The sequence below is a fragment of the Mytilus galloprovincialis genome, chromosome 9, assembly GCF_965363235.1.
Source record: "Mytilus galloprovincialis chromosome 9, xbMytGall1.hap1.1, whole genome shotgun sequence".
NCBI classification, from domain to species: Eukaryota; Metazoa; Mollusca; class Bivalvia; order Mytilida; family Mytilidae; genus Mytilus; species Mytilus galloprovincialis.
The window spans coordinates 57,572,195-57,599,064 of record NC_134846.1 but is presented as its reverse complement, the minus strand read 5'-3'; the positions used below and the strand labels follow the sequence as shown (position 1 = coordinate 57,599,064).

The 26,870-nt window shown below is 32.4% G+C and overlaps 2 protein-coding genes across 5 annotated transcripts; one reads left to right on the top strand and one right to left on the bottom strand.

Annotated features, from left to right (window-relative positions):
- Positions 1-1,997: 1,997 nt before the first annotated feature.
- LOC143045407 (phenazine biosynthesis-like domain-containing protein 1) lies at positions 1,998-11,107 on the bottom strand. Of its 3 annotated transcripts, none has more exons than XM_076217879.1 (9): positions 10,965-11,107; positions 9,104-9,200; positions 7,725-7,823; positions 6,925-7,037; positions 4,710-4,739; positions 4,351-4,439; positions 3,350-3,543; positions 2,924-2,986; positions 1,998-2,237 (listed from the first exon to the last, which is right to left on the bottom strand). In XM_076217879.1, the coding sequence occupies exons 1-9, from the start codon at positions 11,052-11,054 to the stop codon at positions 2,122-2,124; spliced, it is 891 nt and encodes a 296-aa protein (XP_076073994.1). In that variant the 5' UTR covers positions 11,055-11,107; the 3' UTR covers positions 1,998-2,121. The 3 variants fall into 3 exon arrangements, with proteins under 3 accessions (XP_076073994.1, XP_076073993.1, XP_076073995.1); XM_076217878.1 differs by lacking the exon at positions 4,351-4,439 and adding an exon at positions 4,236-4,324; XM_076217880.1 differs by lacking the exon at positions 4,710-4,739.
- A 178-nt stretch (positions 11,108-11,285) lies between these two features.
- Positions 11,286-15,147, top strand: LOC143045406 (inter-alpha-trypsin inhibitor heavy chain H4-like). Of its 2 annotated transcripts, XM_076217876.1 has the most exons (3): positions 11,286-11,385; positions 12,976-14,935; positions 14,975-15,147. In XM_076217876.1, exons 2-3 carry the CDS (start codon positions 13,011-13,013, stop codon positions 15,117-15,119), a joined length of 2,070 nt encoding a protein of 689 aa, XP_076073991.1. In that variant the 5' UTR covers positions 11,286-11,385; positions 12,976-13,010; the 3' UTR covers positions 15,120-15,147. The 2 variants fall into 2 exon arrangements, with proteins under 2 accessions (XP_076073991.1, XP_076073990.1); XM_076217875.1 differs by having other exon boundaries at positions 12,976-15,147.
- The last annotated feature ends 11,723 nt before the right edge of the window (positions 15,148-26,870 follow it).

Here is a 26,870-nt window from a genome sequence, read left to right as displayed (position 1 = left end):
ACATTAAGGTATCATATAATCTAGTTGCACTATATGTGTAAAATAAGAAACTTCCAGCTATTTAACTCACCCAACAAAATTGAAAAACAAAAATACCCATTGAAATTGCAGTAATATGTTTACACTTTAACAGCATCTACTAATAAAGAAAATTTATACTGTCAACATGACTATATATACGGTTGTTCCCAGCTGTCACAAAGACTCACATTGTATTGGATTTTGACATTAAAATTTGTCAAAAAGTAATTTTGAGTTTCAGTACAAAATATTTTCTGTTTTTTCATTCTTTTACATATATCTTTTGGTTTTCAATTCTAGTGTTTATATTTATTTACCATGCAAAGATGTATTTTATTATCTGTCTGATTTTTTATAAAGTTGATCGCCAAAACCCGGAATTATCCATATCTGCTTCCGGAATCGGATTCGATATTGTAATTTTCTCCTCATGTCAGCCATTTTGTTTTCAATGTTGTTTTTGTCAGATACGATTTTACTCGAATTTAAACATTATTTGTCGGCGATTTTCTGTATAAAGCTAGTGGTTGAACAAAATGAACATCGCTGTCATGAATGATAATGCTAATAAAAGTTTTTATATCGTTTATTAGGAGAGATTGATAAAAAGGTTTGCAAAGTAATGTTTTTATTTCCTCTCAAGTCGCGCATTTCGAGCGTAGCTAGTAACCAAGTCGAAAGTCCGACTGCAAAAGTGGAAGGTCGCAGACCTCGGACAACCGCTAATTTGAAGCCTAATTTGAACCCCTGCCTCCAAATTGAAAAGATACAAAAATTTCGTCTTATAATTTAAAATTGCCGCTAACAGCATGAACAGTAGAACTTATTTTAAGACTACTGACGTAGTTGACTACGTATTAACGACAAACAATATTCCTACGACTTTTGTCATTTGGGAAATCTAAACTACTTGTCTTTAGAGATTTTCGGCGATTAAACATTTCATACATTTGTTCTTTGACAGCTTAGCCAAAATCTTTGGGGATAATAAACTACATAAAGATTCCTAATGTGCCCTACTTCCCATGTGCAACTTTAAATCTTTTGGATAAATCGACGATCATTTAAGGTTTTCCTGGTCATTTTTTTTGTAATCAAGAATTAAAAGTATGAAAAAACTGTCCAATTAGTTATAAATAACATAACATTCAGCTAGATAATAACAATGGCCCATATTTCAGCATTTATTGGGCAGAACACAAATCTAGGGTGCTCGCACAAGGCAGCTTAACTGCCTAAAAATAATGACTGAGTAACACGAACCAAAAAAAAATCCGAAGGGATGATCTGTAGTGCTTCGGAAGGGTAATGAGAAACTGGTCTGATTTGATTTAGGCATGTCCTTATGCATACTAGTCAACAAAATAAACGATACACAAGTTTGAACTCCGATTGATCATCAAATATAATGAATAGGAAAAACTGTTAAATTGTCCAATGAAAAAAAAATCATTCACTAAGCAAATCCATATTATTAAAAGAATCTGAGCAAATTTGAAAGTTAGAAAATATTTAGTTATTGAACACAGAGGTCGGATTTATTTTGCGGAAAATGATGACAAAAGTCGGCACTTAATTTCGAAGATGAGAATTAAGTATTCAGTTATCAGCAAAGGCATTCACAATGATAAGCAGACTATGTTAACTTTAAAGTTTTAAGTTTTAACATTGATTTTTGAATTTTTTGGTAAAACAATGGTTTTGATAGAAAATAACACTCTGTAAAAATTTGATTAATTGGGCAATTTTTTACCTGGAAAGTGTATCCAAATTCATTATATGGAAAATATGTTGCCTTGTGTCGTTTCTTTTGCTGACTAGTATATAAGATGTTTGATTGAACCTGGATTTAAAGCTAGCTTAACCTTTCACTTGTATGACAGTCTCATAACATTTCATTATATTGACAACAATGTGTACGCAAAACAAACAGACATAATAAGTAAAACTGTCAAAAATTAGGGTGCACAGCCGTCAACATTGGGTTATAATTTTAATCACTATAAACAAAATAGCTACAAAATGGAACATATGCACTCTATAGACAAAGTCAATATGATGTATTCAACATTCAGGAATAAAGACATACGATATTAGATATCACGAAAGGATAAAAGTGCCTTTTAGAACAATTGCACTTTGTCCAGTAAGGTTAACTCTTCCGTCATCCTTTATTTGTATCCGTACATCTCCGCCCCGCTTTGAGCATTGTCTCGCTGAAATACAATACAAATTAATAGCTAATTATTATGGTAAAGGTCTCATGTAACAAAAACATCCTTTTTTTAAGTTAAAACAATATTCCCTACTTCCAGTTGATAGTAGATCTAAATGTATGTTACTGTATAATTTTCAAAACTGCTATGTACTTGCTCAACATTTTAAAAGTTGCAAAAACCATACGTTACTTTCATGTGATAGTGAACGACTTAGCTTGAGCTCTTTTGGAATGTGTCATAGATCTAATGTGTTCAATATTTATTAGATTTCTGTAAACTTTCACAGACAAAGTTATCCTTTCAAGATTTATAAATATCACTTATTTTGTTCGCCCTATCTTATTATTAGTCATCTTGGTCTTAAAAACAAAATACATATTGTGCAGGTTTAATAACATAACCAACAACACTCTTCATTATACAACAGAAACCGAAAGAAAAAGGCACAATGATTATAATTCAGTCTAAATCATGTCTCTTCGAAAATCACTTGACCTTATACTTTAACTATCCAACCGATCGGCAGTTGGTAAAAGTGAAAATCGTTTCATAAAGACAGATTTTTGTATGTTTCTAAACGATAGTTAAATATCAGTCACAAACATATTTTTTCTGTTGTTATTCAATTTTAGCATTATAAAACACGAAGCGTAGATACGTTCGGTCCGCATATTTTCTCTTACCGTATAATGATTTCTTCTGTAAAACTTCTGACCAGTAAGCACCACTAACAGTATGTGCAGAACCTAATTGTATTGTAAGAAAAGACAGATAACTCAAGCTATATTTGATAAAATATTCAATTCAAAATTGATTATAAAAATTATGAACTAACAGATGTTAATTTTAGTATTATCAATATAAAGAATACCATGGAAACCACAAAAAACTCAGACTACACCAAACATCAAAAATTTAATAAAAGTATGTGTTAACAGAAAAAGACATCAACGAAATCACTACATAACCTTACCCACTACAAGTTTACTGGGTGAACAGAAAGCTGAAACAATGTATATAATCTAATGAACTTAATCAATTATTATTTTAAAGGGGTATATATAAAATTACAACACAAAAATAGCATATTTTCTAAAAATAATTATCACCTGTCACAGGATCTTCTGGTATACCATTCCATGGTGCAAAATAACGCGAAATAAAATCGTATGCTTCGCCAGCCTTGTCAACACATCCATTGCCTATAGTCCCTTTCAATGTGATTATTACTCCCTTAACTTTACCCGTTGGTTCAGCATTCATCATTGCTGTAGTATCTGGTCTTAGTGATTCGAGTTCTAATCTGGAAAAGAAATGACCATGCACAATAAATTAAAACTCAAAATGTGTTTACTTTTTTAATAAAATCGTGTCTCTCTTTTATAAAATCGTTCCACAATGAAATAAACAATATGCACTGTTTGGGGAAAACGTGAAGATTTGAAAAAAATCATTGAACAATAAAAATGAATGGGTATTTCCATTTTGTTATGCAAAACTTTGTGTGTTTTATATGTAAAAAGCTTTTGAAAGTTGGAAATTTTTATTAATGCGAGCAGTGAGTGATTTTAGAGATTTAAGTTTGTCGTTATTTTTTAGAGACACGAACCATTTAATGAAAATAAAACTTTAATCAGACTGAACCTTCTTAACCAAAAAGTAAAAATTAAGCACGTGAATTGCTTTGTATATCTGAAGTTATTTTAACAAATTTGTCCAATAAATTTGTTTACTTGTCAGCAGCCTTATCCTGTAATAGAATATAGAATGCTCACTTGTGAATAAAACTTTGATTGGTTATGATTATTGACAATGTCGTAAATGATTTTTATAGTGCGAATTAATGATCAAGTACGAGACTTTCTCGGACCATATACACTAATCTGTTTCTAAGTTATGCTCATATTTTTGCCTTTCTCACAATATGGGCTTGCAATGAAGACTGGTCACAAAAGCACATATTAGTAAATACCTTGACACTCAAAATCACCTTACCGTGTACAGTGGTCTGACATTCTCACTAAAAGTTTCTTTGTAGATTGTGAATAATGGAGGGAATGTATTTTATTCTTTGGTAAAACGAGCTGAAAAATGTAAGCAGTAATCTTACCGAGTGGTACTATCATTTAAACGAATCAGTAAATTGTGTGTAGTCTTGCAAATATAAACAGAGTGAATACGTGCAGTTGTACCGATATGCTAAAATGGAAAAATTTTAAGTAAATATTAGTGCTCGAGAATGCGTAATTCTAACGGGATTTTCTATTTCATTAGCACTAACAATACTAAAATACAAAAATGCATCATAATTTTATAATGTATAAAATAGAAAAATTAAAGTTCTCTAGCAGGTAAAGTCTAATCTTAATACTATTTAAAAAAAAATCAAACATATAGTAGCATTATATATTTGACTTTACAATGTTCTAAAACAAAAAGGTAATATCAGAAAAGTCAATAAACTATTACCTGAAGGAGATTGGCAATCTCTTCCTCGTCCTACAAAAATAATTTGACATCTAAATCATTTCCATATCCAAAGCAAACAAGAACATTAAATTTTACAAACGTGTTTCCCTTAGCCTCCAGTTTCTTGAAACACTTTGTTCTGTTGGTCAAACAAAACAGTGACTGTTGTTGTCCGTGAAACTATCTAGTAACTGTACAGTATATACAATTAATTATATGTTGTATCTCTGAATAGAATCAAACTTGACACTCTAATGAGGGGGAGGACAGGGGTAAGGGAGACAGGGAGAAAGGGGGTAGGAGAAAGGAGAAAGGGGGTGGGAGAAAGGAGAAAGGGGGTAGGAGAAAGGAGAGGAAGGCTGGGAGAAAGGTGAAAATGTTGGAGAAAGGAGAAAAAATAAAATATCTCTCCTTTTAAAATTTTTTTCTAATATTTCAAGAAAAAATATCTCAAAAGGAGATGTTTTATTCTAATGGGAGAAAGGAGAACGGGGGTAGGAGAAAGGAGAAGAGGGGTGGGAGAAGGGAGAAGGGTACCCCCCTGTCCTCCCCCTCTCTAATGCCTGTTCGGAACAAGTAGCTTTTACGTCATACGAAAATTTAATACTTAGCTCATGACACAAGTAAATAAAGCCAGGTTTTTGTCGTTTCAGTACTCAGCAAAATACGTTTAAGAAATTAACATATATATAATGGTGTGTTTTAAAATAAAACATATTTTTTTCTGTTTTAAATTAAAACATATTTTTTGTCTGTTTTAAAACTTATTTCAATTTTAGTTCTTACATTAAAAAGAATAAAGCTAGTTAATTTACTATAGAAATTCATCCCTGTTGTATGACATCATTAATTAACCACCTGGCTTCCTCAGTGAAACATGCATCCACACTGACCTTCCCGGCTCGACAAATATGTCCATAATTTATACAAGGCAAGACAATATAAAACATGTGTTTTCGCTAACCCTACCTACCCTAATATTTCATTTTGGAACTGTTAAAATTAGATAGATTCCCTAGCGGTAACCCGCTAAAAATGTTTGTAAAATATAATGATATTGCCTACCTACCCAACTTTTTATCAGCACGTTAGCAAAAACACTTGTATTATTATTTTTGGTCAAAGCGCCTGTTCATTGTGTTATGTCATTATTATATTTACTAAAAAATAAATTTATTTAAGTAGTCAAAAAGAGGTATCATCATTGCATCTCCTTTGAAAGATGTATATCAATGAGAGTTGAAATAATGAAAATGTAAGCAAAGGCATATGCAAAGCTATATGGTGAGACATGTTGTGTTTATAGCGTGAGAGTCTCCTGCAATCCTAGCATCATACACTTGTAAATAAATGTTAAGTCTAAAAAGGTTATTTTAGCATCAGCTGACAAGTAGTTTACACCGTAAACTAGTCTGGTTAGGAGTTAAAAGATATTTTCTGATATTTTCCTGTATTTAATTTCAGAAATGTGAAGAAATTTTTCTAGCAATTATTCAAATAATGCTCAGACATTTTGCTTGCAGTTATTCCAGTACTGTTCAGTGTCTTTTCAAACAACTCATTTTGTTGTTGTTTTAGAATGGTAAACAGCTACATAAAGCAGTCTAAACATAAACTGAACAGTTCTTATTTGACTGTTATCGCTGTGGATAATTCTAAAAAATTGACTGAAAGACTTTACATAAAAATGAGAAAGGAAACGGGGAATGTGTCAAAGCGACAACAACCTGACCATAGAGCAGACAACATACATGTCTGATATGTTTTTCAGTTTTTCAGTAGATGTTCTATTCAAATGACCATTTCAGTTCAAAATTCGTTTACTAGGTATTGTTATCCCAAAATACAAAGTATGTGTCAAGACGTTCATTTATACTAGAAGTAGAAAAGACTAGATCATAATAATCTCAAATTTTCTCCTGGGTTTCGTCTTTTTTTAGGCGAAACAAACAACTGCCGTTTATTATTTCAATCATGGCATATATGATTATATATGATGTGTTTACGTTAACATTGCTTGTATACCGTTCTTTAATAAGATATGGGGTTTTGGGGTTTATATTATTAAATAATGTAGTCAAACGATGGATTAAAAGACATCAAGGCAATATTTATCATTGTAAACTTCAACTCTTATTTAATAAACTTAGAAAATAACACAATATATGTTGATGAAAACTGTTTCATTCCAAAGCATTTTAAAGCAAATATTCACCTGATTCTCTGGTGGGTTCAGTGGAAAGTTCATTGTAATACCATTGGGATGTGCACGTTCTGTTATCAACGGTCCACTGGCACTATCAAAAGTTATTCTGTCTGACTGATTGTCTATAAACAATTAACACGGGGTTTCAGTAATAGCTCTCTTCGTACTTGTAGATTAATTTTAAAAGTATCTTAAACGCTTGATGAGTGGGCGTATTTGAGGCATTTTCTTCCGACGAAAGGCTTTTTACCAAGCAGATGATTATATTCGGTAATTTTTTGGCACCAAATATAATATTTGAAAACAAATTTGTAAAACATTTTTCCTCTCATTTTTTTCCGATAGCCTTGGAATCTTTGTCCAAATTTAAACTGTTAAAGCTTTATTAGTATAATTTGAGGTTGTTCTAACATGAGTCCAAATTAGTAATAATTTATCAAATATGTACATCTGAAGATTATTCGAAACTTAAATTTTCAGTATTTATTCAAAAAAATAATCTATTTTTCTCGAGAAAAATTTATAATTTTCATGCTACCACAAAATAATTGATATCTTTTCATAGATGTTCTTTGATTCAAAAGTTTACAAAAACACGTTATTTGCAATAATCAATTTTACCTGAATATTCGATGAAAGGTTTATCCATCAGAAGTGTTAAGCAATAAATTACTATTTGCTTTTATCATGAAGTTGGTGTATAGAAATTTCTAAAATTGTTTAAAATTCTCTTGATCGTGTATAAGGGGGTTAAAAAATATGTCAAAAACAATATTGATAAAAACTATTAATTTAGTTGTTTTACTTACTGAGCTGGTAAAACAAAACAGAAGCAGATGCTACCGTTGCATGGCCGCACAGATTAACCTCATTTGTTGGTGTAAACCATCGAATTCTAAATCGATCACCTACATATTAAAGAAATCAAAATGAAGAATATAATTCAGCTAGAACAAGACACTACTTGAACTGAAGATGACTTCATAGCTCACGTGACTAATGCTGGTGCAAACATCTGTGCCAATGGTTTGAACAGTTACAGACACAGTTCGTAATTCTATTACGTTCTTTTATGTAGTGTCCTAAATTAATCTAAGTTATGTGTTGTTATTCTGTGGTTAACATATAGAAATGTACTGTTGTTTTATTTATAATTGAATTCTCTGTCTTTTGTGTTCTTGCATTTATTTGTACTGTATTTCCTTTATGTAATGTTGTCATTTTAGTTGTGTATTTAACATTGCTATAAAACGCTGAGGTTTGGCTAGCCACAAAAACCAGATTCAATCCACCATTTTTCTTAAATGTCCTGTACTAAGTCAGGAATATGGCAGTTGCTAATTAATAGTTAATTTCTATGTATGGTGCACTGTTGTTTGTTTTTTGTTGCACTTCTGTTTTCTGTTTTTTCATTGTTACCCTCTTATAGATAATGTATAAAAAAGAAGATGTGATTGCCAATGAGACAACTGTGTTTCCCTCAGTTTGAGTTTACTACTGTTGCCTTTATATACTATTTGAAAACTGAATAAAACTTTTATTCAGATGATAGCAAATCCTCAAAATCGATACCATTAATGGAGATATATGACATCTCGTAATATTTGCTCTAAAACACTAGTTACCCCAACACTAGTTCGGCTGACATCCCTTAACTGTATTATAAGCAGTAAACCCCTCGAATGATATTCATAACTGTAGTAGAATAAAATCTTTCTTCTTGGTAAGGCTTTCATCTTTGATCCTTGTACTGTGTAGTTCGTTGTTTTTGAAAATGATTAAGCTTAATTTGATGCATAACTTTTATAAATATCGCTTGAATTTGCCTTTAACTACTATAACCAAAACTACATCCACATTACCGCGTTTACTACCACCGACGAATTCGACGTGTTTTTTTTCTATTCATGAACAACTCATATATTGTCATTCGAATCGCAGGAACATATCAACCTACCAGAGTACCTGCATTGTCCACACACAGACTTTGGTTAATTCATCTTTAAAATAATTTGTTGTTACAGTGTATGTTTTTCGGTTTTTTTGTGTTTTCTTTTCTTATGTTCAAGTTTTTGTCGTTCCTTCTTCGACTACAGTGAAATAGATGGCAAGACTTGTTTTTTTTTTTTCTTTTTTTTTCTCTACACCTAAGATTTTTTAATTAATGTTTATAAAAATAAATTCCAACCTAATGTGAATCCTGTCTGACATGTATCTATGATATATACGGTTTCAGATAAATTCATTTCAGCTGCTATCTGCTGCAATTTTTCTTCTGACAATAACTGTGAAGAAAACAAGGAAATGAAATGAGAATTTTAGTATTTTAAAAATGACTACAGGTTAAAAGGGTCATATAATGATACAAAATCTAAATATCAAGTAGTACTTGAAATCACAAAAGAGGATCATGATTACACGTTCAAAGAGAGGATTGTATAAATCAACTTAAATAATTCAAATGCTTGTATCTGTATGAGTACGTTGAAGATACCAATTCTGGCTTTTAAAGTGAAAGTTGTTTTTGTCAACATTTTCCTATAAATTTGCGACAACTTAATTTGATTGACGAAGAGGAGGAGGTCGGACGAAAGGCCATAATTTGAGAATGAATAGCTTGACCTGGTAGGAGTTGAAAATAAATAACCTTGCAGAAGTCATTAAGAAAGAAAATAACTATTTGCAACACAAAAATGCAGAAGACAGTTGTGTACAAAAATGAAAAAAAATATACGCTCCGCAAGTCAAAATAAATAAATAAGAATGCATCGGCTAGGATAAAATTTGATGAAAAAATTAGTTTGACAGGAATTTTGATTAAAAACAAATAGCAGGATCAGCAACTTCGCAGAAAAAAGACTTTATCTAATGTGATCCGTACAGGCAGGATGACAATTTCTATAAATGAAAGTCAGAATAAAAAAAAAGAAAAAAAAAAGGCCGAACCAAATAGAGTGGAAAATAAAAAAACAGGACCGACATAACAACTAAAAAAAGGCAGGACTAAAATGTTCATTCTAGACTCACACCATAGTACTATAATTGTTCATGATTACTTCATCATTTTACATTGAAAACAAAAACATTTAATAGTGTATAAAAACTCATCACAGATACCAGGACTCTCGCGTTTCGTCTGCAAAAGACCCATCAATGACGCTCGAATCCAAAAAAGTTAAAAAGCCCAAATAAAGTACGAAGTTGAAAAGCATTGAGGATCAAAATTCCTAAAAGTTTTGCCAAATACAGCTAAGGTAATCTATGCCTGAGGTAGAAAAGCATTTGTATTTCAAAATATTAAAAATTTTGTAAACAGTTAATTTATAAATATAACCATATCCATGATAATTCATGTCAGCACAAAAAGTGTTGACTACTGGGCTTGTGATACCCTCGGGAAAATAAATCTCCACCAGCAGTGGCATCGACCCAGTTGTTGTAAATATACTCATCACAGATACCAGGACTAAATTTTGTATATACGCCAGACGCGCGTTTCGTCTGCAAAAGTCTCATCAGTGACGCTCGAATCCAAAAAAGTTAAAAAGGCCAAATAAAGTACGAAGTTGAAAAGCATTGAGGACCAAAATGCCTAAAAGTTTTGCCAAATACAGCTAAGGTAATCTATGCCTGAGGTAGAAAAGCCTTAGTATTTCAAAATATTCAAAATTTTGTAAACAGTTAATTTATAAATATAACCATATCAATGATAATTCATGTCAGCACAAAAAGTGATGACTACTGGGCTTGTGATATCCTTGGGGAAATAAATCTCCACCAGCAGTATGTAAGCTAATAATGTTCAACAAAACTATACGGCAATTCAAGACTTTTGAGTCAGGAAAAATAAATTGAAATACACAGGTTCTTAAACCATACAGCGGTGCATGATAGTGACCGTCGGATTTATATTTAAATACATACATAATACAGAAAAAGAGATGAATATGAAACAGTACTGACCCAATGACACAATGACACAAATAACTAAAGGATATATAGAGGTCAACATAGTTTTTCACTTTCTTCCTATTACAAAACAAACCTACTTTTTCATTATTGACCAGACATACTGCTGCTGGATTTCCCTGGAATGGAACATTTGTAAAAGCGTCTACCGTGTAGATCGGTAGCTCCATTTTTCACGTTTCGCCGTTGTGGGTTAATAATTAGTACGTTCACGATGAAGAAAAAATAGGTCATTTTAAAGCGACAGTCAATTTAATAGAGAAAATCATTGAAGAATTAATGAGAATTAGGATTATAGAAATAAGTCCAATTACTTAAATAGTCAAAAACGAGTTGTTAGTTTATTATATTTTAACTGTTTTGTACATGAATGATCAGTTGATTTCTGTAAGATCCACACGGAATCTACCCGTATTGTGGTCTGTATTTATAGTCTATTTATGTTTATTGAATATGAGAATATGACGCAGTAGTAATATCAATATATACTTTTTGAAATGGGTAAGTTGATTCAATTATTCAACTTTCAAGGCTTGCACATTAAAGCTATAGTTTGTTAGATATTTTTTATTGCGAGTAACAGTATTTGATAAACATAAATTACAAATGAAATCAGAATGCTTGCATTAACCTCAATTTCTACTTTCGGTTTGAATCATTGTTTACATATGTGGTATGATACTAAACCCATAACGGAAGGAATTGTGCTTTTTCATATGACGAAGACACAATCTTTATGTAGAATTTACTTAGGTGGACATTTAAATTTACTCTCCTATTATTGACTATCTTGTCTAGTTTGGACTATAAGCGCATAGATTAAATTTATCAGAAACGCCAGTAAATAAACTTAATTGTATTGCTACATTGTATACACCTATACAAAAAGAATGAAATGCAGGTTGCATTATCCTCCTTCATACATATTAGATAATGATTCATAGTTTGGTGACTTTGTTAATAGCATCTACCTCATTAACATTTTAGAGAAAGGATATAACGGATACAGATAACTCTGAATCATTTAACTTACAAATTAACAGCGAGTGTTGCTTGAGAAACAATTTTTAATATGAACGAAACCAGAGATGATTTCAGATAAACGAAAGTGGACTTTCATATATATGTATTAATTCATCAACCTGCAAATCCCGTCCCTTTAATTCGATTTTCCAGGGCTTATATTTCCTATCTTCATTTTCTTGATAGAGGGATAATACTTACAAAAAAAAGCTGCATTCTCATTAAGAGTACATTAGTTCACCCCTGGAATCTCCCATTAGAATTTTCGCAATTTTTTTATGCATTTCTTGACAATTCAATAATTTGCTAATAATGGTTACACACCAAATGAGTTGACGAAGACAGCAAGTTCCTCTCAGTGTTGAAGACTTTACTACAAGTATCAAGATGAAGAACTGCAATTAAATTCTGTTCCTTTTGTATTACGGAAAAAATGTTTTTATTGTTGTATAATCTTCGTCCACATCGTATTATCTAATCCAGTTAAACGTTTACGTGAAAACAAACATTTATATTAAATGAAATGGTGTGGGTATTTCTTGTTTTATATTTCAAAAAACGAATTAACAAAAAGGGGATAACGCATGTTAGTGAGAAACATTGTGACCGTAAACATTTTCTTCTTTTTGCGTTATGTTTCAAAGATACAGGCGGGACTCTTTCTCAAAGCTTTCATCTGATTTTTTTTTCTGTATTTGACCGAATTTAGTTTAGCCAAATAAGAAAGACTATTTAATAAACCTGTCTGTTTTCTGTTGCAAAATAAACTGAATTGCTACGTAAAGATACATGCTATTGTATCTACATTGTTTTACCTTTGTATATATACTTGTACCAAAGTTAGTATACTGTAACAGTTCCTCCTAAATAAAATAAAAGGATAATACAATTTTAAAAAAAACAGCAGAACTTTAACAAGATGATTGATTTATGCTTAAAGTCCAGACGATAATATCTCAGTCGGTATTCTAAAAAATGCGTTTTCTAATAAGAATTAAAAAAAAAAACAAAAAAAAACTCAGGTTTAACGAAACATATGTCAATGCCACTTTTTGTTTTTGTTTTCAGATTTTACAATGTAAGGGTGCATAACAGAATTCATAATGACAATGCGACTATTTCTAATAAGTGTGTTTACCGTTTTAATTGTATTATGTAGTTGTGATGACGCAGTAGTTGTGCCGAGAGTGAAAATTGCATCTATGCATGTAGAAAGCAAGATCCATGCACGAATGGCACGTGTTCTTGTAACAACTCAGATGAAAAACTTTGCAAATCATAGCCTTGAAACACAATTTACTTTCCAGTTACCGGACATGGCTTTTATTTCCAATTTCACTATGTATGTCGGAGACAAAAGCATAACAGCCATTGTAAAAGAAAAGAAAGAAGCTAACAAAATCTACGAAGAATCAAAGCAGCAGGGAGTTTCTGCTGCTAAAATAGACCGCCAAGATGATAAACCAAACAGAGAAATGAAAATATTTACCGTTTCTGTTAACGTTGCCGCAGAGAGCAAAGCAATCTTCAAGCTTCAGTATCACGAATTGCTAAGCAGAAAATTTGGATATTATAAACAAAGAATAAGTTTTCAACCGCGCCAAATTGTTCAGGATCTTGTGTTTCGCGCCAAAATATTTGAACAGGAAGGTATCAATAGGTTTCATTACACAATGCCAGGATCCAACATGACTGAAACTAGCTCAAACGAGTTAACGACAGTTAAAGCTTCGGACAATACTAGAGAACTTTATTTCAAACCAGCCGTTGACTATCAAAAAGCCCGCGACATCAGTAAAGGAATATCCGGTGAAGTTGTTTTATATTATGACGTAGAACACAACAATGTCGGTGGTATTATTTTACAAGAAAACGAATACTTTGTTCACTATCTAGCACCTTCTGGTTTCCCTGTACTTCATAAAAACATTATTTTTATAATTGATATCAGTGGGTCAATGCAAGGACTAAAAATTGAACAAACCAGACTTGCAATGCTTTCTATTTTGGATCAGTTACACCCAGGTGATTATTTTAACATTTTATTGTTCGATAATAACGTAAAAGAATGGTTTTCTGAACCCATGCTAGCTACTTTGAATAATGTAAACTTAGCAAAAATGTTTGTTCACGATAAGGTCCATGCAAGAGGTAGTACAGATATAAACAGTGGTCTATTGAGAGGCATATCTTTACTGGATATAACCAAGAGTTTAGGGGGTACTAGGGGCAATATCATAGTGTTTCTTACAGATGGTCGCCCTACTTCCGGGATTACAAATACAAAAAGTATTCGACAAGGTGTTACCACTGCAAATAAACACAAATTTTCTATATTCTCATTGGGTTTCGGTTTTGATGTAGACATGCCTTTCTTGAAAGCGCTTTCTTGGGAAAATGGTGGATTCGCACGCAGGGTTTATGAAGAAAGTGATGCGGCAAGGCAACTAGAAAGTTTCTACAAAGAACTCGAGAATCCAACGTTGATTGATGTCAAAATTGATTATCCAAACAACGCCGTTGAATTGTCGTCATTGACTTCGACACGATTTCCACAATATTTTCAAGGTTCTGAGTTAATTATAGCTGGAAAAATCAACGACCATTTCCAATCGCAACTAGATGCTCACGTCCAGGGACAGGGGTCAGTTACAAATCTGGACACCAACATTAATTCTACAGCCTTAAAAGTTGGGAATGTAATGGAATCATCTATTATGGAAAAATTATGGGCGTATATGAAGATAAACGATCTTCTGAAAGAAACTGCGCTAACTGACGATGACGTTATGAAGAGGGTGTTGCGAAACAAAACACTGGAGTTATCGTTGAAATATAATTTTGTTACACCTCTGACGTCCATGGTTGTAAGCGAAACATTATTGCCAAGAAAGATTGCATATGAGCATGGCATCCTTAATGACCCCGGAGTTGCTCCATCTCGCGGTAGAAAGACCTACTATAAATCTAAGGCTGGTAGAGTTTTTCATTCTCAGTCGTCAAATTTCGCACATCAACCTTATCCTAGGTCTGATACCCAATTACTTTCACATCAATCTTATCCTAGGTCTGATACCCAAGCACTTTCACCCGATCTTGACCAGCATGGGGTTCAAAAGGACTCCAATGGTGGAAGCATACTTGAAATCAGATTACCTACAGTTTACTGTGTAATTTTGCTTCTTCAATTTTTGAGTTATTTTAGTAGATAAGAAAGTCATATTAAACCAGATCTAGTAATTAAGCTAGTTTAACCCCCAAAAAATGATAAACCTTTCCCTGAATAATGTTTTGCCTTGTATGTAGATTTATCTATAACCGAGCTTTCATATCTCAATTTATACGTTTTCACTTAGACTATTTGAGGATTGCTGGTGCTTAAAATAATTGGGTAAAAACATATATATAATAAGACTTTTTGGCTACATTATTTTCAGAAACTGTTTTTACATTTTGTTCTAGTAAGTTCTATCATTACATGATGTTCTAAAATCAAAAATACACTCAATCTTTGTTAAAAGTTGAAATTGCAACTAGGATATACCCATGTCATTTTTAAATGTAAAATTAACATTAAAATGAAAATCTTTCAAACTTCATATAACCAATATTGGACAAATAATTTGTATATAAAAATATTAATGCAAAGAGAGAGAGGTACACAATTTTATTTTTGAAACATACATTATATGAAAATTTATAAATAAGACATATTTCTATGTTTCCCCAAACTTGCATTTTTCGCTGGATGATTAAATAGATTTATGAACAAACAAAATCATGAACAAAATCTGGCTGTATAGTCATTATGCTTTATGTTTTTTGTCTTACATATGAAGTGTACGCATGTATGCTCTGCTAAAAATGGTCAAGAATGGCTGTGTGTTGTGGTGAAAAAAATATTTGTTCCATGATTTTTTTAATATTTTCTTTTTTATTATAATAGTTTTAATAAAATTGTGTTTGTATATTTTATAAGACACACCTATTTTATAAATTCATTAACAAAATCTGGTTGTATAGTTTTAAATACGTGTTTATGCTTTAGATTTTTTTGTCTTAAACGTAAATTGTACGCATGTATGCTACTTCTAAGAATGATCAACATGGCTTTCACTATACATATGTGTTGTGGTGAAAAAAAAATATTTGTTACATGATTTTTTTAATATTTTCTTTTTTATAATAACACTTTTAATAAAATTCTGTTTGTATATTTTATTGATATACCTATTTTATAAATTCCGGTTGTCAATTGTATGCTTCAATCATTGTAATAGCTTGTGTCATGAGTGGTATCGTGGTAGTGTGCTGAAATCATGTCTTTTGTACCAGACAATGCCCAGCTAAAGACTTTAAAACAAGTATTAGCTGCTACTCCGTCAAAGTGAACGGTATTTGGAGAAAGAAAGAGCAGAAATGTGTTGGCTCAGAGGCGAATACATACAGAACATGTATTTTTATCTTAATTAATCAGTAAGCATATTTTCCGTCCTCCTTCGGCTTCTACCTCGAGAAAGAACTACCTTTTATTTGGCTAAATTTAATACATTTGTGTATAGTTTTCTTCTTATAATGCACTTTTTATGTTTACCTTGAATGAGCATTTCACTAAAGCTAAAAATTGCGAGGATGTACAAAAATATTATGCCTTTTTTGACAAGCTGGCTGTCCTGCTCTAACTGCATGTTCTGGGTGATTCTATGAATATTTATAACTGTATGTAAAGCTTCTCACACGCAGAATCGGGGTTAGAAGTGGCGAAGTCTAAATAAAAAATGTTTCGGGTTTTGGAACTGACTAATAATAATAAAACAATGTTATAAAGGCAATATACACAACAATTTACAATGCAAAATAAGCAAATATGCTTACAGTAACTTGAAACAAGTACTCAACTTGCTAATATAATATAGTATCCCCGGCTTAGTATATTTCTAGGATTTCGATATGGTTAACGCACGTCGTTACAAAACCCATAGCCCCTGGGTGTTGCTAACCCATATCCCCGGACGTTGCTAACCATTATCCCGGGGAACTTCACGCAAGTTTTCCTTAGTTCCATGATCCCTCCGCAAATCTGGACATTACAAGGTAGATACGAAGTTTAAAGAATTTTGAATTTAATTTGGTACTCACATTTTTCCAGAAATGAGCAGGGACCGATACTCGCCTTGGTTCATTACCTCACGTGACATCTCCACTCCCAACGCGCGTTTTTATCTTTCATCTTTATTCACTTATTCTATTTAAAAACAAAAAAGAATTAAAGGTATTAATTATTAGTTTATTCTCCGTATTGTGTTATATTTCTTTTGACTCTTTAAAGACACGTTTGGTGTGATTATTTTATGAGCAAATTTAAATAAAACACAGATACCTTAAAAACACTAAAACAAAAACTGAGACTCCCTATGCAGACCCTCCTTCTTCTTTTTTGTATATGTATCATTGTATGTGTTATCCCTTTTCTTCATCTATGAATTGTGCTATTCAAAAATATATCATGGGTCTTACTAAAGGGAAGTTACTCAGTATTGAAACTTGTTAGTTTTAAAAAATACAAGTGTCTCTTATCTTAATAAAACAATTTTCTTTTTTTACTTTAAGGAGAACTTTCGTAACTCCTTTTTATACGACCGCAAAAATTTTAATTTTTCGTCGTATATTGCTATCACGTTGGCGTCGTCGTCGTCTTCCTGCGTCGTCGTCGTCCGAATACTTTTAGTTTTCGCACTCTAACTTTAGTAAAAGTGAATAGAAATCTATGAAATTTTAACACAAGGTTTATGACCACAAAAGGAAGGTTGGGATTGATTTTGGGAGTTTTGATCCCAACATTTTAGGAATTAAAAAGGGCCCAAATAAGCATTTTCTTGGTTTTCGCACTATAACTTTAGTTAAAGTAAATAGCAATCAATGAAATTTTGACACAAGGTTTATGACCACAAAAGGAAGGTTGGGATTGATTTTGGGAGTTTTGGTTCCAACAGTTTAGGATTTAGGGGCCAAAAAAGGGCCCAAATAAGCATTATTCTTGGTTTTCGCACAATTTAGTATAAGTAAATAGAAATCAATGAAATTCAAACACAAGGTTTATGACCACACATGGAAGGTTGGGATTGATTTTGGGAGTTGAGGTCCGAACAGTTTAGGAATTAGGGGCCAAAAAGGGGCCCAAATAAGCATTTTTCTTGGTTATTGCACCATAACTTTAGTATAAGTAAATAGAAATCTATGAAATTTAAGCACATTGTCAAGGTTTATGACCATAAAATTTTTGGTCCCGTTTTCAAATTGGTCTACATTAAGGTCCAAAGGGTCCAAAATTAAACTTTGTTTGATTTTGACAAAAATTGAATCCTTGGGGTTCTTTGATATGCTGAATCTAAAAATGTACTTAGATTTTTGATTATTGGCCCAGTTTTCAAGTTGGTCCAAATCGGGGTCCAAAATTAAACTTTGTTTGATTTCATCAAAAATTGAATAATTGGGGTTCTTTGATATGCCGATTCTAACTGTGTGTGTAGATTCTTAATTTTTGGTCTCGTTTTCAAATTGGTCAACATAAAGTTCTAAAGGGTCCAAAATTAAACTTAGCTTGATTTTAACAAAAATTGAATTCTTGGGCTTCTTTGATATGCTGAATCTAAACATGTACTTAGATTTTTGATTATGGGCCCAGTTTTCAAGTTGGTCCAAATCAGGATCCAAAATTATTATATTAAGTATTGTGCAATAGCAAGAAATTTTCAATTGCAGAGTATTCAGCAATAGCAAGAAATCTTCAATTGCAGTATTGTGCAATAACAAGAAATTTTCAATTACACAGTATTGAGCAATAGCAAGAAATCTTCAATTGCACAGTATTGTGCAATAGCAAATATTTTTCAATTGCACAGTATTGCGCAATAGCAAGAAATATCTAATTGCACAATATTGTGCAATAGCAAGAAATTTTCAATTGATTGGAGTTATCTTTCTTTGTCCAGAATAGTTGTTGAATCAACTTAAATCATTGTTTTATACAATATACAATGTATTCACTTTTACTACCAACTGATAAATTAAAACAATCTTTACCATTCAGTGATAACAAGCACTTGTTTTACATTTTAATATTTTATGATATGTATTTAAATGAGTAGTTATTGCTATTTCTTCAATTTTTTTGAGAGGATTAGTATTCAACAGCATAGTGAATTGCTCAAAGGCAAAACAAACATTTTAAGTTCATTAGACCACATTCATTCTGTGTCAGAAACCTATGCTGTGTCAACTATTTAATCACAGTCCAAATTTAGAGCTGAATCCAGCTTGAAAGTTGTGTCCATACTTGCCCCAACCGTTCAGGGTTCAACCTCTGCGGTCGTATAAAGCTGCGCCCTGCGGAGCCTTTGGTTGTTTGTTGTAAATGCTAAAGTAATTGTAAAAGATAAATATATTGAAGTCATTGTTTCGATTATGTGCAAAACTTAAAACAAATAAAAAATCACTGGGACATTTAAATGTACTTACAAAAGCAAAAACATTCTAACAATATGCACATGCAACCCGTGAAACAGTTTTTTTACGATTGTTACTGATATGAGTGTCATTGTTCCAAGGGAAGATGTATGCTTTTATCAAAGATTAAAATTATAAAAAAATGTTGACTTCTGCACCCCTATTTTAGACATTTTTTCCTATGTCCGTTTGTTTTATTCACACATTGCTGTCAATATTATTGAAATTAATGCGACTGTCAAGTGAGAGGATTAGCCAACTATAAAACCAGGCTTAATCCACCATTTTCTACATAAGGAAATGCCTGTACTACATTGTAAGTCAGGAATAGGATATGTTTTCCATTCGTTTGAAGTGCAAGAGCTTTTGATTTTGCTATTTGTTTGGGGACTTTTCGATTTGAATTTTCCTCGGAGTTTGGTATTTTTGTTATTTTACTTTTTAATAACAAGATTTAGATATGTCTCAGTTTTATATGAAGATAAATAACAAGATTTAAATAATAAATTAATTAAAAATATTAGCATACAATAATTCGTTAATTTCAACGTTAAAAAAAGCATTCATACAGTTTCCATTTGGGAGACAACTCTTCATTCTTTAAAATAAAATGTCGATGAAAGAAAACACGTTAGTCTCCCTTTGCGTAGTATATTACTAAAGTAATGTTGTGTGTTTATGGTTAAAAAATATCGACTTCTGAATGAGTACCTTCACAGTTTGTCAGTTATAAATATATTGCATGTATTCTTTTAATGAAAATGCAGGTATATATTCAATTTTAGTTTAATTCTGGGTATTTCAATTATATGAAACATAAGTATATAACAAGAAAAAGCTAACATTTGCCTCTCTGGGAGAGGGCAGGGATTTGTACCAAAGTCATATTTTTCTCCGTATATTCAGATAACATCTTTGTTTTTTAGTTCGGGGTGCAAACAATTGTTATTTATTTGCTTTTTTTCTAAAGCAATCTTTTTTTTTAAATACTATGTGTACTACCATTGTAATAATACAGATTAATTAATATAGACCGTGTCGCACATCGACTTTTCTAACTCGCAACTCGAGTTCCATACGAATACCTCTGTGTCTAAATTTAAAATTGACGTTAACAAATTCTGCTTTTTCATTGAACTAATGCAAACTTGTTTTATTAAATCCCCGTTCTCCTCTTGTCTCCCCTATAGCTTAAACGGAAATAGTTGTTGCCCGAGTAATTTCGGTCCAAGAAACTCGGACAACTGTTGTAAATTAATTCAAGGTTAAACATATTGGACATTTGATTGTGAATAATGTATTGGCTGCAGGGAAACACAAAAAGACATAAATCAATTCATTCTAACCAATATAAGGCAATTTAGAAATAAGTTCAAATTAAATCAGACTTGTTATAAGTTGCTGACATTCTTATGGACTTGCTTGTTAATTTGCGTTTTTTGATTGAGATAAGCCTTCCAATTGATATTTTATAGTGTGTCTCTCTATTTTGTGATGTTATAACATTGTTTCGATCAGAAAAGGGAGAAGTTTTAGTATCATTAAAACGTTTAATCCCGCTGCAAATGTTTGCATCTGTCCTATAAGTCAGGAATCTGGTGAACAGTGGCTGTCGTCTGTTTATGTAGTTCATACGTGTTTCTCGTTTCTCGTTTTTATATAGATTAGACCGTTGGTTTTCCCGTTTTAATGGTTTTAAACTAGTAATTTTGGGGCCCTATATAGCTTGCTGTTAGGTGTGAGCCAAGGCTCCGTGTTGAAGGCCGTACCTTGACCTATACTGGTTTACTTTTATAAATTGTTACTTGGATGTAGAGTTGTCTCATTGGCACTCATACCACATCTTCCTATATCTATTTACATTATATTAATATTAGTAGTTTTCCAGTAGCATCAGTAGTAATGAAAGTCAAACTCAATTTGAAATATCACCAGGTTAATCAATGCATTTCCTGCTAACGAAATCTGAAATCTGAAATCAAAGACAACGTGCGAAATGAAGAAACCAAGGTATTCCTAATAAGGTTTGACCTAAAAACTGTTATACTCTACATACCCTGCACCAAGAAACAGAGTTTGCATTTCATTATCTTCTACTAAAGATAATCGTGAGAATTAATAGAGAAAGTCTTCAAGCCCTACAGTTATTGTAAACTAACGAAAATCCAGTAATAATATGCCACATTTGAGGTAGCATATGATGAAGACACATAAAAATGCGTCGTTGTCACAATATGCAGTAATTAATAAGTAACGAGAATAAGTAAAAGATTGTACAATTTTCAAATAGATAATTAAAGTCTGAAAAGTTATATCAAAATGCATCTTCTTGTTTTTATACAATCTCTCTTGACACAAAGCATTAGTTTTATTCGGCATTGATTATGTCAGCTATCGACCTATCAATATTCAAGAAGATTAAATTTAATATTTAGCGCTTGGCGGACTTCTGCCAGCTGTTTTTCTTTTTTATCATGTAGAAATCGATTCGCTATGTAGATTTCTCCTAAAACCTTTATGTATTTTGGAACGTTAATGCGTTTATTTGTAGAGGAAAAATAAACAAGACAGGAATTATCTTAGTAACAGGTGTTATTGAAAACCAATTGCTTTATTACGACATAGATCCACCATGTTCATTTCTATATTAATGAAACAAAACTATTGATGTTGGAACACTCATGTAACTTGCAACGCTGGCAACCATTTGATAGTTTTATAACTATTCTATATCATCTCTTTTCATCGACCTTGGTAATGTCATTTGGCTTATCCTGATGCACAACAAATGACATGAAAAGATTGCAAAAAGAAGGGAAAGAAAAGGGCAAACTAAGAATAAACAAGATAATTGATTACATAATATGCATACTGAAAACGTATATGTAATCCATTATAAACGTATTACCGTGTTAAATTTCACGGTAAGAACACTTTCAAAATCAATCTTCATTTTTCGACACTATGAAGCGTAATGTACAGTGGCAAGTATTACATGCGTATTTAGGACTTAAGCATTTTGGTGAGGTATAACTATAATCGACTTTGCACTGAACCGAATTTTTCTAATCGGATGGAGATTCCGAGACAACCAGTCCATAATCCAGTAGGAGATAGAGTTCACTCGCTCTGGAAAATTTCAAACTAGGATCGTTTCCGTTCCGAAACTACTTTCCATTACTTCATCAAATAGTGTAGAGTAGTATGCGGATCGCCGGGGAGTTTGTCGCTCGAGGCCAACACGACAAAAAAAGAAAAACATCAAAATGAAAATGAAAGTTGCGAACATAAAATTAGGGAATCGCATGAACTCCAAAAGTATAAAGACCGAGGGTATCAACAGAGTATAAGCGTCTTCAACTATACATGCCACACTGACAACACTGCATATATGCTCAGTCAAAATGTCACAATCGGGAATATGATTCAACTGGTAAAATTATAGATTAAACGACTTTTCTGGTATCTAAGGATGATTCCGAAAAAATATTACACGAAAGTTTTACATTCGATTAGTATTAAACGGGAATCATATGTAGAAAACCTGCTACATGTATCATGCATTATATCTAGAAGGTTAAGTTAATATTGATGTTGTTTTAGAGTAGAGATGTTATATATAGGTTTTCCAAGGGAACTACCCTAAATACCGATTTATATGAAGTGAGGATAATAAATTCAGGGAGAAAGAATTATGAAAATAATCCTCATTTTCAGATAATTTTACTTAAGTACTTTCGATATGCAAGTTTTAGTCCTGCAAATACAAGTCCACATTGGCTTGGTAGTTACAGAGATTACTAAAATGTAAATTGTCGGGCAACAAACGCGGGGATGATAGTACAGCTCATATGGCACTTTTGGTGGCTGTCAGTTTTATTGTTTGAATTTTTTTTTTTTTTTTTTTACAATTGTGATTTCGGGGCCTTTTATGGCTGACTATGTAGTATGGGCTTTGTTCCGATTGTTTAAGGCCGTATGTTGACATATAGCTTTTAACGTCTGTGTCATTTTGTCTCTTGCGGAGAGTTGTATCATTGGCAATCTTACCACATCCTCTTTTTTTTCTTATATAAAAGAACATCGACACTAAACATGGTGTAATGATTAGAAACAAAAATTAGCAACTGATATTATATAAACCAAACAAAAGCAACAATTGCAAAAGCATCACCTAAGTCTTTTATGTCCTACTAATTATCAGAACTGATAAAACATTTTAAACTTCATTTTGCTAACCTTCAAAGACAAGTCTGTTTGTGTTATCAAAAGATTTATAGCCAGTTTAAACAATCTTGTGACCGCCAATAAAATCAGTCCCTAATGCCGACGTCACATATTGGCGTATAAACCGGCGTGCACCAAACGTACAGAGAAAATTCACAAAGTCGGTATATATAGATTCCACAACTGCAACAAGTGTATTACGATATTTCTCCACTCGAGACAGTTAAATTTTAATATTTATTGATATCATATAAACCAAACAAAAGCAACAATTGCAAAAGCATCACCTAAGTCTTTTTATATTTAAAGGGTCTGTTTAAAGCGCGAGGCTTGTCGAGCTTTTTAAATAATTAAAATTTAACTGTTGAGTTAGTTGCACGCTAGAGGAACGCTTAAGCAATCGTTAAACGCGCGTTGCAGAAGTTTGAAGTACGTCGAAATACAAAGGCATACGCTTGGTGAACGCTACAACTCGAGAAAATTTTTATGCAGCATAAAACTTTTCATCCAGCTCAAGCGTGTGTCTAGCGTATACCTGTCGCTATACGCACGTAATACATACGCTACAAGCGCGTTTAACGCGCTACAGTTAAGTTTGTGACACGTTTAGGGCACGTTGTATACGCTTCAAGATCGTTTGACTTGAACTAAAACGTATGCGGGTTGTTTGTAACAAACACGCCATAATAGAACGTCCAAGATACGAGCGGTACGCGTCTCAAATACGTTCAAGAAACTTTTTTCCTTCGTAGCTTGCATTCCCTCTACGTTAGACAAACGCCAGGTAAACGCCAATATACGTTTCTTGGACGCCCGATAAACGCTTTGGTCCGCTTCTCGTACGCCCAATACACGTTTAAAGCTTGTTGTGCACACGTTACAGATATGATTGACAGGTTGAATGTATTTGAAATCACTAGCGTATTGGCAGCTTACATGATTTTTTATAACGCCCGACGTACGTCGGAGCTATACGCTGATGTGTGACGCCGGTATAAGTACCAAAAGCAAAAATAGTATAATGATTGATTTTTACTGTATATGTATATTATTCTACCAACCTTGCCTATTACCGAGAACGAACCAGATGTTACCATCTGGATATTGTACATTTCATCCTTAATCATCATGCAAGTAATCAATACAAGATAATTTGAATTACTTTATTTTCCAGATATTGTGTAGTTCAAAGGACCCAACAACAATAAAGTGTTAGTACAATCGTTTCAACTCATCTTATTCTTCTAACGTATTGACCTCCTATTTAAAGATAAAACATGACAATGAAAAAATTAGTATAAAATAAAGGTATACATTGAAACCACGAATAAGGGGTTCCTTAAACATCTCAAGTCCATCCAAGTGTGCAAAAAGGCAATTTCGACATAGACTGAACATCATTTCACCACAGAGACTAAAAGATCTTCAATCAGACTCCAAACTTAAGACAAGAATCTAAGAGTGAGCAACACTAACCCAACTAAAAACCGTGTTACATCAAGCGTTCAAAAAGAGTGAGTACCAATTGCCCCAATAGTTTTAGCTAGGAAAAGTATATTTAACATATATGTCAATATATATGTTCCTGGTTTCAGAGAAAAGGAGTGAAACTTGATCGTTAAGTTGGGGTTTTGACATACATAAAGTTTAATATAATAACACAGCCATCGTACATGTGTATTCAACGACTAAGTTGTATTACACAAATGATCTATGTTCAACACTAGTATCAAGATGTCTATAAGAGGGTCGATCTTGGTTAAAGGAAATAACCCTTAAAACAAAATGCGTTCTTAATCATTCTGAAACTAACTTTTACGACAAGAGAGACAACTCAGATTTACAATTGTGAACTTTCCATTTCTATGTAGCAACATTTCAGCATCAGCACCAGTTGACAAGATTTTACAGAGCTTGAGTTTCCTATCAAAATTTCCGTGATAGAGAGTTGTTGATTATACAAGGAAGCTATTGGACTAAGGACTTGTAGTCATCTCTTCCAAAAAAATGTACGGCCGCCATCATGATTGGGTAAAGTGCTTTGTATAGTGTGTCGAATGATCATAAACATGTTCCAATTGTCGAATTCACAACTGTACTCTTCTCTCGATTATGACATCCCAAAAAACGACTTATATTATCATTTACACTTGCCATGAGGAACTACTATAATGGGTCTGTTTATCCTTCCGGAGCATCTGATCGGGTTTATGATGCTTTGTGTAGGTTTTTTGAAATTTCCGAAGATTACTAAATGTATCATTGAGGGTTTTCTTAATCACACTAGTATTGTCAAAAAAAAAGAATTAAGTTATCGTTTTTACTGATAGGAAAGTCATTGAAAACATTAGGTCAAACTGTAAAATGAGCAAATAAAACAAGAGACTCAGGAAAGGAAAAACTATTGGGGAATCATGTTGAGACAATTTTTAACGTCGATGTTGTTCGCGACAGAACTTTTAAATTGATTAGATATCGATTTAAAAACCAAACATATACAAGTCTGATCACAAAAAAATACTTATTTTTTACGCAACTGGGTATTGGAATTTTATCTTCATAGTTGACAGTACACAACTAATTAAATCTGGTGTGGTCTATATTATCTCTGATCTGACAATTGTCTTTTTAGTTCAAAAAGATTGAATTTCGACAGTATATGGTGACAATATGTTCACACTAACTAGATCTGATTAAAGACACAGGGGAAGATCAAGTTTATTACACCTGACTTAAATTTAACCGATTTCAACTCAAAAGAAAAAGAAAGTTGTGCAAGATATTTTTCTTTAAAATATTCATTGTATCGGTTACATGCACATTGATATACTCCAACTATATGTATGTATTAAAAACACCCATGACGGCATTTATTGTGTAAATCTGAAATACACTTGTCAATAAAAATCATTTCAATTATTTAGAAAGGAGGTCTTTCGCCACTTAACGTATTTATTTTAGCCGTTATGGGATTAATCTCATTAGACGCGTGGCTGATATTGAAATTTGTCATTCTTATTTTGTTTCTTCATTGCATTCGAAAGTCTAAATATCTTTGAATTACTTATTATACGTACAGATATACTCCATCTAGTTTTTGCGCGAGTGCTTACATTTAAAGGGTTTAACATTAACCAGTGAAATATTTTTTGGTCTTAGTATGTTGTATGTGTGCTTACACCATCATATATCATAAAATGTAATTGGGTACCCTATACATTTATCATTCT